Consider the following 17052-nt stretch of genomic DNA (forward strand, 5'->3'; position numbering starts at 1 on the left):
TTCTATATACGGAAAATGACGAAATGTTTTTCAGATCAAAAATAATAAAACATTCGTATAAACATCACTAAAATATTATTGCTTTGGATAAACCAAAATTAAATTTTCAGCTCGTTTGAAGAACATGTTTTTATTTGAAAAAAATGATAGTGTTATGATGAGTTGATTTTAGAGGATGAACCTGCCTCAAAATTTACATAAAGTCACGTAACAAGGCACTTAAATATTTTACTTAAGCTTGAGGTGCACATACTCGAGGTTGAAACGGAGAGAAGAATGAAAGGAATAAAAAAAAGATAGCTCCAAACTAATAGGTTTCTTATCGTAAAATTTACCCCTACTTTAAGTTTCTGGTTCAACTCATATTTTCGGCTAATTGTATTTTTGGTATCGGTAGTAGATGATGTAACCATTTCCAGTGGAGCCTCCCTTGATAGTAGGTTGTGTGTACTTATACATGAATTACTGAATTTTGTAAAAATAAAAATAAATCAGATTACACTGGAATAAATCCTAAATGGTCTTATTGTAACCTATAGTGTGACGTGATAGTGATACAAAACTTTTTTTAAATGACAATGTTTATATTAGCGTATAATACTCCAAATATTGACCAAAATTTCCACTTGGGGAACACAAAGATTTCCAGGTGCTATTTTGAATCAAAACTAATTAAATTACACACAAAACCTCCCTCATCTGTCAGTGCCTTTTTCCACCCCTCGCTCGCTCCTCGCTCCGCGCCTCCGAAGCTCGCGATCGGATTCGCTCCCTCCTCGCCGCGCCCTACCACCCCGTCGGCGCTGGGGATCTCTAGGGTTTAGCCCAGTCACTCGGCTCGACCCGGCGCCGTCCTCGCCGTCGCCACCATGGTACGCGGATCTGACCCCGCCCGCTCCCGAATCTCCAATCCATTCGCCGGTTTTCCTCGAGCCCAGCTCGCGACGTATGCGCAGAGATCTGACCAATGTTGTTTCCTGCCTGTGTTTTCTGCAGCCGCTCAGGTTGGAGATCAAGGTGCGCCTGCCGGACCTCACTGGATCTCGGCCCCCACGTCGCCGGTGTATTGTTCGTGTCGCTTTGATTTTGCGCTGATTTCGGTTTCATTTTGTTTTCTGGTGCTGATTAGCGGAAGTTCGCGCAACGGTCCGAGAGGGTCAAGTCGGTGGATCTTCACCCCACGGAGCCATGGTAAGTTTCGGTTCCGATTTGGGGCCGTTCACTGATTTTCAGCCATTTCTGCTGTTTGTGCTTACAGTGTTAATTTACTTCTACTTGTTGCTAATTTTATGAGGTTTTGCATTGTGCAGGATTCTGTCGAGCCTCTACTCGGGGAGTGTCTGCATCTGGGATTATCAGGCACAGGTAAGGCCTCGAGCTGAGTTTCATAACCGCTGTGTGCTTGAATTCATACTGATGCCAGCAAGTAAAGACACAAACCAAACATAAAGCTGGGCCTCATACTCTCAATGCTGGAGCCTTGTTCCAGACATTTTTGCTACTGCAATGATCTATGAAATTGTAATCTTTGGTTCAGTAGAATTTTGCATGTCTTGGATTCAGTTATGAGCTTTAAGAATTTGATGATCACCTAAGTTGCTTATTTGTTGCTCTCATTACATATTGTCCAGTTATGCAACCTGGAGGCTGTCTATATGGTTTGAAACAATAAATACTTGTTCCTGGGTTCCTGTAGGTAGTTTAACTCCATCTGCTGCTCAGTGGCCCATCAAATTACATTCATTCTCCTTTTTTAGTCCAGTCTATGTTTCTGTGACCTGATTGCATTATGATTTATTGACCTAATGACATTTTACATTGTTCTATAATATGACATGTTTCTGTTTCATAGCTGTCACCAATATCACCATCGTAATTATGTGAATGTGAATCCGAACCAATATATGTCTGAGTCTGCATTCTTGAACTACTTGGACAGCATGTATATGCACCTGCAGTCTTGCGAGGTCTATATGCTTCAGTACAAAGCGGTAGATTTACCTTTAGGTACAGTAAGAAATCAAAATGATTTTATAAAATTATGAGTACGCCTTATGAAATATTATCTTGTTACTGGGAAAGTAGGATACAACTATATGAGTTATATGTATTTGTCACGAATGGAAATAATTTATACGATTTACTATTACAATTTTAGCATTTTACTTATAGCAGATATTTATGTATTGTTCTCTCACAAAATAAGAGTTGTCTCCTCAGAATTTTATTCCTTAATATGTTTGTTTGTGTGTATCTTTACAGGCTATGGTGAAATCATTTGAAGTTTCGGAACTGCCAGGTATGCAGAACGCTTATGTTCACATGAAAGCAGAGCTTACATGGTGGCTGGACATGATGCTAGTGTATATTTAAACTTATTTTCAGTGCGGTCGGCCAAATTTGTTTCAAGGAAACAATGGGTTGTAGCTGGTGCAGATGACATGTTCATTCGTGTCTACAACTACAATACCATGGACAAAGTTAAAGTTTTTGAGGCTCATACTGATTACATCAGATGTGTTGCTGTCCATCCAACTCTACCATATGTTCTGTCATCATCTGATGACATGTTGATAAAACTGTGGGACTGGGATAAAGGGTGGATGTGCACTCAAATCTTCGAGGGACATTCACATTATGTGATGCAGGTTACTTTCAATCCAAAGGATACCAACACCTTTGCAAGCGCATCTCTTGACCGCACTACAAAGGTATGTAAATCTGATATGCAGCATCATGCTAGTTGTGAATGACTCATGGTGTGATCTGATTCATTCATACTTTCATATATGAAATGACAGATATGGAGTTTGGGTTCTCCAGATCCAAACTTTACACTTGATGGACATCAAAAGGGTGTTAATTGTGTTGACTACTTCACTGGTGGCGACAGGCCCTATTTGATCACTGGTTCTGATGACTCCACTGCAAAAGTATGTTTTTGTACCCCACTGTATATTTTGAATGTTTGGTTGTTCTATGTGGTCCTAAGGCGCTACATTTTATGGCAAACTAGGTGTGGGACTACCAAACAAAGAGCTGTGTTCAGACACTTGAAGGGCATACACATAACATCTCTGCTGTCTGTTTCCATCCTGAACTTCCTATAATCATTACTGGATCAGAAGATGGCACAGTTCGTATATGGCATTCGACGACTTATAGGTTGCTTTTATCTCTATGGTTGCAGTTAATTTAACTAAAACTGAAGTACTATTTGTTTTGCTTACTGAAATCACAAATGTTGTCTGTTTGTTAAATTATTTATGCCTCTGTGATAATCTGGAAAACATGTTATACTGATTAATAAGTCTGAACACTACTTGTGTTACTCGTAGAATTTTGTCAATGTGAGATGTTCTTGTTCTTATTTCATTAATTTTTTTGTAGACTTGAGAACACACTAAACTATGGCCTTGAGAGAGTTTGGGCTGTTGGATACATGAAGGGATCAAGAAGGTAAGTGTAGGATCATTTGCATTCTACTGTTTCTCCAATAGTGCCGTCAGTTATAATGGAGTAATGGATGCTAACTATTAATATAGTACTTTGTACTTTTGATTAGAAGTGTCATACACAACGTGTTTCTTAATGGTGGATATGTAATAGTTGTGTAGTGCTTCTTGTAAATGAACTCGAAATACTCTTTATCAATTACGTTATGTTTGATTTCGAGAGAGTATCATTAAAGTTGGCTGAGACCTTCACAGGCAACGTGGTATGGTTGATTGCATTACCATATCTGTTCCACACTTCATCAAAACCCAATATGTTGACTGATGGCAGTTGCTATAATTTCATGTCTTCTATCCTGTTCGCTTTTTATCTTTCTTGCAATGTTGATGCCAGAAAGTCATTCACATTCTTCATATATTTGGATAGCTAGGAGATCCTATTTATATGCATTCTCTATTTTTTCCCCAATTTTGTGCTACTATGTATTTTCTGATTTTGAAAAGTATACTGTTTGGCTATCGTCTAGGATGGTGATTGGATATGATGAGGGAACTATTATGATAAAAATGGGCCGTGAAGTACCTGTAGCGAGTATGGATACCAGTGGGAAAATCATTTGGGCGAAACATAATGAAATACAAACTGTAAATATTAAGACTGTTGGTGCAGGCTTTGAGGTAAGTTGGTCTCTTTCATTATAGAATGAAATAACTGAAAATGCACTTGCTGACTGATTATTTTCTTCTGCAAATCAGATCACAGATGGAGAAAGATTACCCCTGGCTTTAAAGGAGTTAGGAAGCTGTGATCTATACCCGCAGGTACTTTCGGATGCTACTATGCTCTTTTGCACTTAAAATTTGTTACTACTATAGATTTATAGTGTGGTTAAATGGTTGAACTTGTTTTCCTTTTTATTTGGCAGTGATCATTTTCCTTTAATCTAATTTTGATTAATCTTTTGGTTTGGTCAGAGCTTGAAGCATAACCCTAATGGCCGATTCGTTGTCGTATGTGGAGATGGCGAATACATAATTTATACTGCATTGGCTTGGAGGAATAGATCATTTGGATCTGCATTGGAATTTGTTTGGTCATCAGATGGAGAATACGCAATCAGGGAAAGCACATCAAGAATAAAAATTTTCAATAAATCATTTCAGGTAGGTGGTCTACTGAACTTCTATAATGAATTGCTTTCTCAGATGCAAGTGTCTCATTTCTTCCATAATTACCTCAGCCCTACTGTTTTGGCATCTGCAAATATGCACCCTGCACCTATGCACCTGACTCTTCTAGTATTCTTTCCTTCCATTAATCAACTAAGGTTTCTTTACTCTGGAGTCTGGAGTTAATTTAGTAGGCCTATTAGAAGTAGAAGGTGCTCTGGTGCAATCCTTACCGACAGAAAAAGATTGCACTCGGGTTGATAATAATCGAGTGCCATTACTTCGTCGGTCCGAACCAAGGAATCCGTTAGAAATGTTTTGAAATGGATATTGTTCTCTCTTTGATTAGGGATTGCTATATGAAAAGAAGTGGAGTTTGAAAAAGGGAACGGAATGGTCAAACCGGAACTGCTAGAGGAACGAATTTTCAATAGCATAACTTGGGCTCCTTTTCGTGCTTAAAATAATATCTTTCAGTCGGCACACTCTTCGTTCTCGAGCGAATCAATTTCTCGGAACTTAGCCACCGGAATTCTTATCGACCAAAGAGAAACTCTACACATGCTATTTGATTTGTGCGCTTAGTTTGTTTGCCCATGATTTCTTAAACTAAGGCTTGCATTTTATTCAAGATCTATTATTTACACTCCTTTAGTCCTATTGCACTGTCATGGACAGTCGGCTGGGCCAACTGTGCCTATTCGCCCAGATCCATTAGGGTTAGGGCTGGAGATAGGATTAGATATATTGCTTAGGGGTTTGGGCCTATTTATGCTCCATGTATTGCACCTTGTCCGTCCACATTCATAAGCCATTCAGCTGCCCTAGACATTGTAGAAGTGAAGGTAACATTGCTATGTGATCGAGGTGCCTTTTCTTGTGGGTTTTCCAAAAAAAAATGTCTTTATGGCATTTTCATTGTGTCCTGACTTGAATTATCTGATTTTCAGGAGAAGAAAAGTATCCGCCCTTCATTTTCAGCGGAGCGTATTTTTGGTGGGGTATTGTTGGCAATGTGTTCTAGTGACTTCATTTGCTTTTATGACTGGGCTGATTGCAGACTAATACGTCGAATTGATGTCACTGTTAAGGTGGGTCAATTATTATTTTCTTTGGTGGGAATTTCAAATGTATGAGTTTACTATTAACCTTTCTATACTATGCACTTGTAGAACCTTTACTGGGCTGATAGCGGTGACCTAGTTGCAATAGCAAGTGATACGTCATTCTACATCCTCAAGTACAATGTAAGATATTGTATCCTTAAATTATTGTTTTGCTTCCTTCTCCAGTTCTCCATTTTGCGATGGATGGGGATGATGACACAATAATTGTTGATTTGTGCTCTGCAGAGAGATGTTGTTGCTTCTTATCTAGAAGGTGGAAAGCCTGTGGATGAAGAAGGTGTCGAAGATGCTTTTGAGCTGCTTCATGAGGTCAATGAGAGAGTGCGAACTGGGATTTGGGTTGGAGACTGCTTCATATATAACAATTCATCTTGGCGCCTAAATTATTGTGTTGGTGGAGAGGTAAAGATAGTGTATTCTTCTGTTGTTTTCTCTATATGGGCACATTATGTGTCGTAACTTCATTTGTTTACATAGTTATAAGCTTTACATTTACAGGTCACCACAATGTATCACTTGGATCGCCCGATGTATCTGTTGGGATATCTTGCGAACCAAAGTCGAGTTTATCTAATTGACAAGGAGTTTAAGTACGTTTGTTTGAAAATATTACTTCCTTTACTCTGTAGCATCTGTTGTTGATTTCTGTGACTAACTATATACTTGTTGCAGTGTCATTGGGTACACATTACTTCTCAGTTTGATTGAGTACAAGACCCTTGTGATGCGCGGGGATTTGGAACGTGCAAATGAAATTTTACCATCCATACCAAAGGCACAATATAATAGGTTTGTGGTTATTATTTTGTGCCAAAATGATTAATTAATTTGTTTCTATTCTTTTTTGTTTTCCTAATTTATCTTTGCTTTAGAGTTTAGACACTTGTTCTATTTTAAAATTGTCATACATGCTAAACTGATATATGTATTGTCACATCTAAATAGACTCCTTTTGGGGTACGTACATATAGTCAAGTTGTAAAAACTACATGTCGACTTTATGGTGTATCTTCATAATTAACTGACTAATGAAAGTGTCAGACTACTGAATAAATAAACTTAGCTTTCATCATCGGTTGTGTTTTTTGTCCCACTTTATTGTCTGATCTCCAGTTCTGGTTTCCCCCTCATGTGGCAGTGTCGCTCATTTCTTGGAGTCTAGAGGTATGTTGGAAGAGGCTCTTGAGATAGCCACTGATGCTGACTACAAGTTTGATCTAGCTGTGCAGCTTGGAAAATTAGATGTTGCAAAGGTACTGAACAGATTGTCTCTTTTTTCCTCTTAATGTTGTAGAGTATATTTTGAGGTATTATATGCTTTGTTGCTGCAAGATTTCAATCTAAGTAACATACATGGTAAAAAATCGTGGTTATTTACTGTACAGGCTATCGCCACAGAAGCACAAAGTGAATCTAAATGGAAGCAGTTGGGCGAACTCGCCATGTCTACAGGCAAGGTAGGCTCCTAAACGGCTAAACCTTATGCAATGGTGTTGGTACTGCAACTTGTAAATAACTATTGCTAGGGAATAAATTTTCTTGATAGAATACCACTCCTGTAGTGTGAGATGTGATCTAATGGTTTTGGATTGGATTTTTTTGTCTTTTCAAAACTAGACAAAACATAATTTTCTTGCCAAATCTCTCTAGGTAAGTTGGGAATAGGTAATGGCCAATATTGCAACTAGGGATGCAAGTCACCCAATGGGGAGTTTCTGGATCGCAGCCTCAGTTCATTTGCATCCCATTCCTTTTAATTGAAACCTGGATTAATTTAATTGAATGTTTTTTGGTTGGGTTGACCTACATAAATGAAAACTTGCATCCCTAATTGCAACATTTTATGTCAATTGAGAAATAACCTATATCAACATATTCCATCTGTATTAGCTCATGCATGCTTACTGGTGTGACTTTGCCATTACAGCTAGAGATGGCGGAAGAATGCCTTCTTCAAGCGAAGGATTTAAGTGGCTTGTTGTTATTATACTCATCTCTCGGAGATGCTGAAGGAATCGAAAAGCTTGCTTCTTTATCAAAAGAACATGGAAAAAACAATGTTGCTTTCCTCTGCCTTTTTATGCTTGGTAAATTGGAAGATTGCATACAGTTGCTCATAGACAGGTACATCTTGTTGGCTCTGATTAAATCCTTGTGGCGTGCTTCCTTTCAGAGTGCTAAATTTACATTATCTTGTGTATTCTACAGCAATCGTATACCTGAAGCTGCGTTAATGGCGCGTTCATATCTTCCTAGCAAAGTCTCAGAGATAGTAGCAATTTGGAGAAATGACCTCTGTAAAGTAATTTCTTAATCTTCTGTTCTCAGTCTCAGTTCTGAAAAGCATGATGCCATTAAAAGAATGATATTATCTTAACTCCGTTTATCTGTTCCTTGTATGCAGGTTAATCCTAAAGCTGCAGAGTCTCTGGCAGATCCTTCTGAGTATCCAAATTTATTTGACGATTGGCAGGTTGCGCTAACTGTAGAAAAAAATGTTGCATCTCAAAGGTAATAATTATCACACAAACTGTTCTAAAGTATTTGCTTATAATTATCATAGAATCATAGCAGTTGCTCATATTTGTTCCAGAGTAATGTCACAAATATATCATAACATCTGTGCTAACTCATAGTTTTTTATTAAGCAAACTTTTTGCAATACTAAGGCTTTATGTGCAGGGGCCACTATCCTCCTGCTGATGAGTACTTGAACCATGCTGAGAAGTCAGATACTACTCTTGTGGAGGCTTTCAAAAGGATGCAGATAATTGAGGATGATGAATCTGTAGACCCAGCTGAGGAAAACGGAGAGCCTGATCAAGAGGTATAGCATGTGAATTTGGCTTATTATCAACTCTCAACTATGTGCTATGGTGTTAAAAATACTTGTACTATTATGCCGATCCATTTTCACATCAGCGAGTTTTCCTCAGGTCTTGATTGATATACTGTTGTCTCATTATTTAACCTTGTTGATGACTGTTATACCATGTTTGTTAATTTTTTGCAAAAAATTAATATCATTGTTCTCAGGCATTGGAAGAGAATGAAATGGAGAACACAGATGAAGCTGTCCCAGTTGATGCTGATGAACATGAAGAGACATCTCTTGTAAATGGAAATGAGGATGAGGACCAGCCGAGTACAAATAATGAAGGAGCTGCGTCAGCCTAAAAGAATAGTTTCGCAAATGTGAAAACCCAAGTTTTGTCTATGGTGATTCACTAGCTTTGCCTCCGAGTTCTAGAACAGTTAAACCCAGTGTAGCCCAAATTTCAGATAACAAACCCAATTATCTCAGTAAGCACCTTTGGCATTTGATTAGGATGTTAAAATGCAATTATATATTACCATCTTGTCAACTCACCTCTCCTTTTTTTTGACCTTTTTAATATTTGTGCTCCTTTAACTCCTGCTTACTGCAAAAAACCTGATTAGTTTTGCAGAATATAATGTCATTGGGACCTTAGAATTTGAGAATGCCTACGAGCAAATGCCTAAAGACATAACACACTTTTAGATACTTTATTATTGATTCCAGAATGGACTTTTTTTTTGCCATCAGTAATTAGTTCTTGTTTTTCTTCTTGCAGTGAACATGAACAGGGGCAGAGGGACGCACAGCTCATTGGGTGCACATATTCTTTCTGAGGGTGCCAGCCAATTCAGAAGCACTGGAAACTGTTGATGCTAGTGCCATCTGAGCTACGTTTTGCTTGTGGACCAAACTTGACAAATGGAAGCATGCTAGATACCTGATGTCAATCTGACCATCCTGGCAACGCTTCTCCTGGCAACAGCATAGGCAATTCTTCTTGCAACATTAACACACCCAATTTCCATGCCCTGAAATCATTAGATCGGGTGGGAGAACCAGTTGTAATGAATAGCGGTTTGAATAATTCTTATAGAGATATGTAGTATATGCCAGGTTACCATAGCCATGCCTTCTTCTAGGAGATCACAGTTTTTGCTAGCCATTCAATGTAATTTGATGTTATTCGATAAGGTTACATGTAGTATATGATTGCGGGCTGAAAGCTTGCCCATGTATGATTCCCTTGGGGGTTTAGCTTCGGATTCTGTTTTGCTTGTTTACCAGTGCAGGTTCTTGCAAGGTTTCGAAGGTAATAATGTTCTGTTTTATAAGGTTGGACTCAGAAGTGCACTTCACTCTTAACACCAAGTGCATGGGTTGTTCCAAATATTGACAGCTAAGAATATGCTCTGGAGCAGTACATGTCGATGGTTTTCAACCATGATCTTCGAAAGTTATTCTGGTACTGGTTGGGGCAACATGCAGCACTAACTTCCCTGCTAGGTGACTGAGTACCTGCAGAGTTGAGACCGTAGAACATGCTGAAAGTCGTTCGCAGAAGGTACGAGAGATTCGGATCATTTGTAGTGCCACAAAAGTAGATCTAGCTATGGCCCCTTTGACTGGGGAGCAATGGAGCATCCGATCTGATCCACAGGCAAGGTGCATTCTGACGAAATAAACGGAAAGGTAAAACTTATTGGTCAGCATGCTTGGAGACCTGTGTCAAACGAAATGCATTTTGAGCCACCAGCCCACAATCACCAAAGAAAAGAGGATGTCACTACCTCGAAAGGATTCTTCGTTTCCATGAGAGTTTCCACAACAAGAACAACGACGACATTGGAAAGGAGTGACTTATCCATGTGAGGTGAATTTTAAGGTACTGAGCACTGACCCTCCAGTTTACATGATGGATGCTTTTGAAGAAGAGCTTCATTTGACTCAGGAACTGTCATACGTGTATGGCACTTGAGACTAATAGCGCCCGATCATCATCAACCTTCTCCTTCCTGTCAGCCCAACCTCTCCTTTCTACTCCCATGGCCATACTGTCAACCCAACCTCTCCTTTCTACTCTGATCAAGCCAACTTGAGATACGAACAAAACGACCCTGGAAGAAAGTTATGATTTGAAAGCAATGTGATCCCTGACGAAAAGCATGGGAACAGTCGAAAGCCAAAATCCTTTTTTGCCGTGTTGGTGACAACGAGGTTTCCTCGAAACGAAAACGGCAGGCACAGGGTTGGATAGCGAGACCCCACGTGTATCTTCTTGTATACCCTTGTCGTACTAGTACAAGGATAGCATGAGTGTATGGTCCCTGCTCGTCGGCAACTAAATGCACCTTCCTGACGCGTTGGGTTATTTTGAGAGAAAAAAATAAAGCTACTAGTAGCATCAATGGAGTACGTACACTACATGTAAAGACAAGTCGCCAATTAAATTTGGTTATCTAGGAATTAGGAATCTGTAAGTAGGTATAATTAAATTTGTAGGGTTCTGCATGATTAATTTCCGAACTAAATTTATCATAACCAGAATAAAATCTAGCATGCAATTCTCTAACATACTAGTTAACAACAAGCATAACTTCATGATCTTAGAAAAATGCTGAAATAACAGACCGAATCACGATGTACGTATTTAGCGGGTGCAGCTGTGATGACAAGCGGTGTTGACAGAATGACGATGGTGTTGCAAACGGAGCGTAGTAGATGATGTCGAAGACGATGGTACGCCACAACGCCAGACTTGGACGGAGGACGAGCCGTGGTGAAGACCTTGAATAGTCACGCGGAGCGCTTCCCAAAAACCTTATTCGCCCTCTTCCGATGCAGGATCACAAGAGCAAGAGGTTCCGGAGACCTAGTCTATCGTTCGCCGATGCACGCCGGCACTCAAGATGGAGTAGACTACAATGGCGGCGCAACAACGAGAAGAGGCAAAAACACTAGCTCGATTAGATGTATTTTCGGTACACTCTTAAAGGCCAAGTAACAAAAAAACAATAACGCAAGTGTCACATGCCCGCGCACTTCGCACACGTGTGGAGCTTTCCTTCCCTCCCCCCATACATAGCGTGGAGGAGTGGAGACAGCTTCCATATTTATATTAGCCATCATTCTCCTCCATTAGCAATGTGGGACTAAAGATTTGGACCACTCCAATCACTTGATCATGTCCACATGATCCTTTGAGATTTATTAGAATTTGTGAAATTGCAATGCATGTGGTTGGGATTGGAAGCAGATAATATCTCATTCTTGAAGCGAAATGATCGTAGCTCTAGCACGATCTATAAAACAATATGCATGGCACTTTTAGATCTCACAATGTCTGCTGAGACATAGACGTCGAGTGGATGGCTCGTGGAAAACTAATGGTGACACGAGACCAAAGCAAAGGCAAAGCCACAAAGGAAGGCAGCTAGGAAGAAACCTCCGGACCGGCGGAAAGGACGACGACGACGATGCACGATGCCGTGTCGGAGATTAGAAGTTTTTTTTTCTGAATATGCAAGACAGCTGCGCGTCTTTTTTATAAGGAAATAGTCATACAACGCAGGTCTTCGGAGCGCACGCACACAGTTCTAGTTACGAAACTTGCTAATACATAAAACCTTTACAACCAATAGGTGCAAACCCAGCTATAGAGTTCTAAGCGTGTGCCGAGAACAACAGCGCCATGTTTGGTGTCCCTGGGTTCCCTGGGCAGCCCAGAGCTACTAGATGCTTGGCACCTACCGCGCACCACCTCTCACCTTCTGCTGTGATCTGTTGGACTAGTGCAGCGACATTCTTGGCCTGGGAACGATTGAAAACTCTATCACTTCTCTCCTTCCAAAGGTTCCAGGAGATTAGCATGAAAGCTGAATCAAGGCCTTGGCGCTTGTTTGCAGTGCAACCAGCTCTTTTTTTTAGCCACCAATCCAGCAGTGACTGATGCTGTAACGGTGCAGTGTTTTGAATGTTGATTGAAGCGCTGACTTCATCCCACACCTGCAACGTGTAGGAGCATCTGGAGAACAGGTGCTTCGCCGTTTCCAATGCTTGATCGCAAAGGGCACAATCGGCCTGATCCTGCAGTCCTATTCTTTGTCTCCTTGCCGCCATCCACAACCTGTTCTTGATGGCCAACCATATAAAAAACTTGACTTTGAGAGGAGCCCATGATTTCCAAATTGGCTTTGCTGCAGCAAATGTGACAGCTGTTTTGAAGAAAAATTGGTACGCCGACTTCTCTGAATATTCGCCAGAAATGTTCCATTTCCATTTGACGGTCCTCCCTTCCAGCCTGAAGCTGCACCCCTTGTAAAACATGCCAGATAGTGACATACTCAGTTAGAGCTAGTACCGTGAGCCGTCCGACAATATCATGTATCCACTGTTTCTGGTTCAGCACTTGAGCCACTGTCCTCCTCTTCTTGATTCTCAACTGAATTAGTTTGCATAGCTCAGGAGCAATGATGCAAGGCGATGATTGATCAAGACATTTGTCAGTCCAAAACAACGCCCGGTTCCCATCCCCCAATTGTACCTCGATGCAAGCTTGGAAGAGATTTTGTAGCATCTGGTCCTGGGCAAAATCAAGCTGCATATGACTCCATGGCCTGTCCATGTTCGTCTTCTGCAACCAAAGCCATCTCAACCTCAAGGAGAAGGAGGCAATGCGTAGATTTGGGATGCCCAGCCCACCAAATTCAAGTGGTTTGCATGCTGAAGGCCAGGAAACTAGACATTTCCCTCCATGCGCTTTGCTGCTACCGGCCCAAAAAAACCCTCGACGTCTTTTATCGATTTCGTGAATAACCCAATCCGGCACCTTTAAAGATATGAATGTGTGCACACAAATGGAACTCATGACAACCTTTACAGTAGTAAGCATGCCTGCCTTATTCATCAAGGGGGCCTTCCAAGCCGGTATGCGTGCCGAGACTTTGTCAATCAGAGACTGAAAATGAGATTTCTTGAGCCTGGTGACTGATAGAGGCAATCCAAGGTACTGGATAGGGAAATCAGAAATCTGAGCTGGCAAGATACCCTGGATGTTCTCAACCTGATCTGCATTGCAAGCTATAGGAGCTACCAGGCTCTTCTGCAAATTAGTGTGTAGGCCTGATGTGTTCCCGAAGAAGCTAAGAATTTTTCTGATTGTTGTGATGTCCTGGACATCAGGTGCAGCAAATAATATTACATCATCGGTATAAATGAAGCATTGGTGGTGTATTGTAGTATCTGCCGGTGGTTTGAGGACACCTTCCCGCACTGCTTTCCTCAACAGCCGGTGTAGAACTTCCATTGTGAGGATGAAGAGCATTGGGGATAAAGGATCCCCTGCCTTAAGCCTCTAGCGTTATGAATCACAGGGCCTGGTGTACCGTTGAGCAGAACTCTTGTGGTGCCTGATGATGTCAATGCTGCTATCCAATTCCTCCATCTTAATCCAAAACCCATGACTTGTAACAGCTGCAGGAGGAAAGGCCAACATACACTATCAAAGGCTTTTGAGATATCCAATTTAATCAGCAAAGTGGGCTTCTTTTTCCTATGCAATATTCTTGCAGCTTGCTCGACAAATTAAAAGTTGTCATGAATAGATCTATGTTTAATGAAGGCACTCTGGTTAACATAAACTGAGCTCAGGTGCAAGTCTGTTTGAGAGTAGCTTTGCCAGTAACTTTCCAAAACTGTGTACGAGGCTTATAGGCCTATAATCCCCTGGCATTTTGGCATCCTGCTTTTTGGGCAACAAAGTGATTAATGCGCCGGTGAGCTTATGCAGCTGTGCAACTGTGTTCCTGTAGAATGCGTCAAATGCAGCTATCACATCTGGTTTGATGATTGACCAAGCAGATTTGTAGAACTCCGCAATGAAACCTGGGCCAGACGCTTTTTCATTTGGTAGATCTTTGATAGTATTCCAAATTTCATCCTCAGTGAAAGGAAACTCCAAATGGCTCAGATTTCTCTATTGAAAACCAAGAACAGACACCAAGAACAGACAGGTTCACTGTCTCATTCCTTTGCATGGCAGTGCCCATAATAGCAGAGAAGTGGCTGAACATGACCCCTTCTTTCTCCTCCTGTGTGATTGCCACCCCACCTTCGTGCTCTAGCCTTGCAATAAACTTCATTTTAGCTCTGTATCCACACTGCATGTGAAAAAGTTTTGTATTTGCATCCCCTTCACGAAGGTGGATCAACCTAGATTGCTGTCTGACCATGATCCTTTCCAGCGATGAAAGTCCCAGGACCTTACATTTGAGTTGTTTCCTGAGTTGGCTTTCCTCCTCAGCAAGCTGCCTCCTTTGCTGAGCCCTGCCTCCTTTCCGGAGATCAGAAGTGGGGAATCGGGTTTAGGGTTGGACTCTCTCTGCACGAGTCGGCGAGATCGTTTCTCTGGTCTCGCTTGCGTACATGTTTAAATCGACAAAGGACATGAACACAGCTAGTATCCCAGCCGATAATTGGGAGCTTCGACCCTTGGAGTGGCACGTACAAGGTGGCCAGGCCCTTGTTGCGCTTGTATTTTGTGACTCAAACAGGAGGAGGTGGCACAATCACACACTGCAGCGTTGGCCATGAGACCTTGACTCTTGGCTGTGGCAAAGAGGCTTGGAAATGGAAGGAAACCATGGACCCTCCTCACCCCATCAAGTCCAGGACTCCGATTTGTTTGCCAGGATTCTTCTACTGGAGCGCCGTCACATCTGTGGATGACGACCATGCCGATGATGAGGTCTGCTCGGATGTTATCCTTCGATATAGCTTGCGGGATGAGACGTTCACCGTGCAGGGGTGTGCTAAGCATCAACGATTCCTTGTGCGAGCTAGGTGGCAGGTTGTGCTATGTTCACTCGGGTTCGCCGTTGGAAGTCTCCATCTGGTTAGCAGAAGAGGTACCGGACTCCGGACTTCACCTGGTCCCTATGTTGCCGTGCCAAGGCATCTTCGTGTTTTAGCCTGTGCATCTGCTGATAAGGACAAGATGTTCCTTATAAACTTTGTATGCACCCTGTTTATACAGGATCAATAAACTTTGTATTCTGTTTCGACAACTCAGAATATACTCTGGAGCACTATCCCACTGAACTTATATCTGTTGATGGTTTTCATCCGTGATCTTCGAAAGTTATTCTGATACTGAATGGGGCAATATGTAGCACTAACATCCCTGCTACATGACTGAGTACCTGCAGAGTTCAGACCGTAGAACATGCATGCTGAAAGTTGTGTTCACAGAAAGTAGGAGAGATTCAGGGATCATTTGTAGTGCCACAAAAGTAGAACTATTGCCCCTTTGACTGGGGAGCGTCCGATCAGATCTACCGGCAAAGTGCGTTCTGACGAAATAAACCGGAAGGTAAAACTTGTTGCTCAACATGCTTGGAAACAACACATCTCCTGCAGGGACCGAGGTCATTAAGGGAATGCGTTTTGAGCCACCAGCCCACCATCACCATAGAAAAGGGGATGTCACTAACTACCTCAAAGGATTCTTCGTTTCCATGACAAGAACGACATTGGGAAGGAGCGTGAGGTGAATTTTGAGCTACTGACCCTCCAGTTTACATGATGGCTGGTTTTGAAGGAGAGCTTCCGTTGACTCAGACATATGTGGATGGCACTAGAGTTTGATCATCTCCAGCCTCTCCTTCCTGTCAACCCAACCTCTCCTTTCTACTCTCACGGTGCCCTCATGTCCGACGATGACACGGCCCATTTCCACAGAATGGATGATGGCTCTGAATCCGTGCAAGCCGACTTGGGATCGGAACAAAATGACCCTGAAAGAAAGTTTGGGTATGATATGAAAGCAACGTGATTCCTGAGGAAAACAAAGCGAACACCACTCTGCATCTGCGAGGAAAGAATCTTGAAAGTTTTGATTTGAAAGCAATGTGATTCCTGAGGAAACCAAGGTGAGCATAGGTGGTGAGAAGCATCATATGGCTTGGCGATGGCGAAAGCCAAAATCCTCTGGGTATGGTGACAATGAGGTTTTCGTGGAAACGACGGCACCGCAGGGTTGGATAGCGAGAGACCACGCGTATCATCTTATGCCCCCTTTCTCGTATGATAATGATATCGCAAATTCGCAAGGCAAACGGTAGAGAAATGCTGTTCGGGAGCCGTGGCGTAGCACCTTGTGTGAAAGAGATGCCAGCCGGCCGGTCACTCACTCGGCGCCCTGTCAGGAAGACACGACAGGTTGCTGTGCGTGTCACTGACGAAGCCACGCGCAACATCCCGATCGAACGCGCTAGCTGTTCTTATCCTTATTTGCCAGGTTGATCATGTGGCGTTCTATTTGGTCTTATCTAGAGGTGGTTCTGAATTATTTTGAGATTGCTGCTGGTGTCACTTGCCGTGCCTTGCCTATGGCCGTAAAAGCCTCTGCTACGTGACTCCGTTCTTGCAGAGTTGAGATCACAGAACATGCGGAAGCCTCAAACTTGTGTTCGTCTTAGAGGTT

The 17052-nt window shown here is 41.8% G+C and overlaps 1 protein-coding gene across 2 annotated transcripts; it reads left to right on the forward strand.

Annotated features, from left to right (window-relative positions):
• The first annotated feature begins 694 nt into the window (after positions 1–694).
• Positions 695–9831, forward strand: LOC117853920 (coatomer subunit beta'-1). Of its 2 annotated transcripts, none has more exons than XR_004640150.2 (25): positions 695–872; positions 997–1017; positions 1130–1191; positions 1311–1365; positions 2263–2299; positions 2386–2711; positions 2802–2933; positions 3017–3165; positions 3391–3459; positions 3983–4133; positions 4212–4277; positions 4431–4619; positions 5576–5716; positions 5798–5872; positions 5978–6154; positions 6251–6342; positions 6425–6541; positions 6891–7005; positions 7138–7209; positions 7680–7876; positions 7961–8054; positions 8157–8263; positions 8435–8579; positions 8789–9055; positions 9349–9831. XR_004640150.2 is itself a non-coding variant. In XM_034736197.2 (25 exons), the coding sequence occupies exons 1-24, from the start codon at positions 870–872 to the stop codon at positions 8927–8929; spliced, it is 2733 nt and encodes a 910-aa protein (XP_034592088.1). In that variant the 5' UTR covers positions 696–869; the 3' UTR covers positions 8930–8971; positions 9349–9831. The 2 variants fall into 2 exon arrangements, 1 of the variants encoding a protein (XP_034592088.1); XM_034736197.2 differs by having other exon boundaries at positions 696–872; positions 8789–8971.
• Positions 9832–17052: the final 7221 nt, after the last annotated feature.

This window comes from Setaria viridis, chromosome 4, assembly GCF_005286985.2.
Source record: "Setaria viridis chromosome 4, Setaria_viridis_v4.0, whole genome shotgun sequence".
NCBI classification, from domain to species: domain Eukaryota; kingdom Viridiplantae; phylum Streptophyta; class Magnoliopsida; order Poales; family Poaceae; genus Setaria; species Setaria viridis.

What these genes read in the sequence shown, in the direction of transcription:
- LOC117853920 (XM_034736197.2), top strand. An exon ending in TGGCATTCGACGACTTATAG is followed by an intron (nt 3,166 to 3,390) that starts GTTGCTTTTATC and finishes ATTTTTTTGTAG; the next exon opens with ACTTGAGAACACACTAAACT. An exon ending in AAAAATGTTGCATCTCAAAG is followed by an intron (nt 8,264 to 8,434) that starts GTAATAATTATC and finishes CTTTATGTGCAG; the next exon opens with GGGCCACTATCCTCCTGCTG.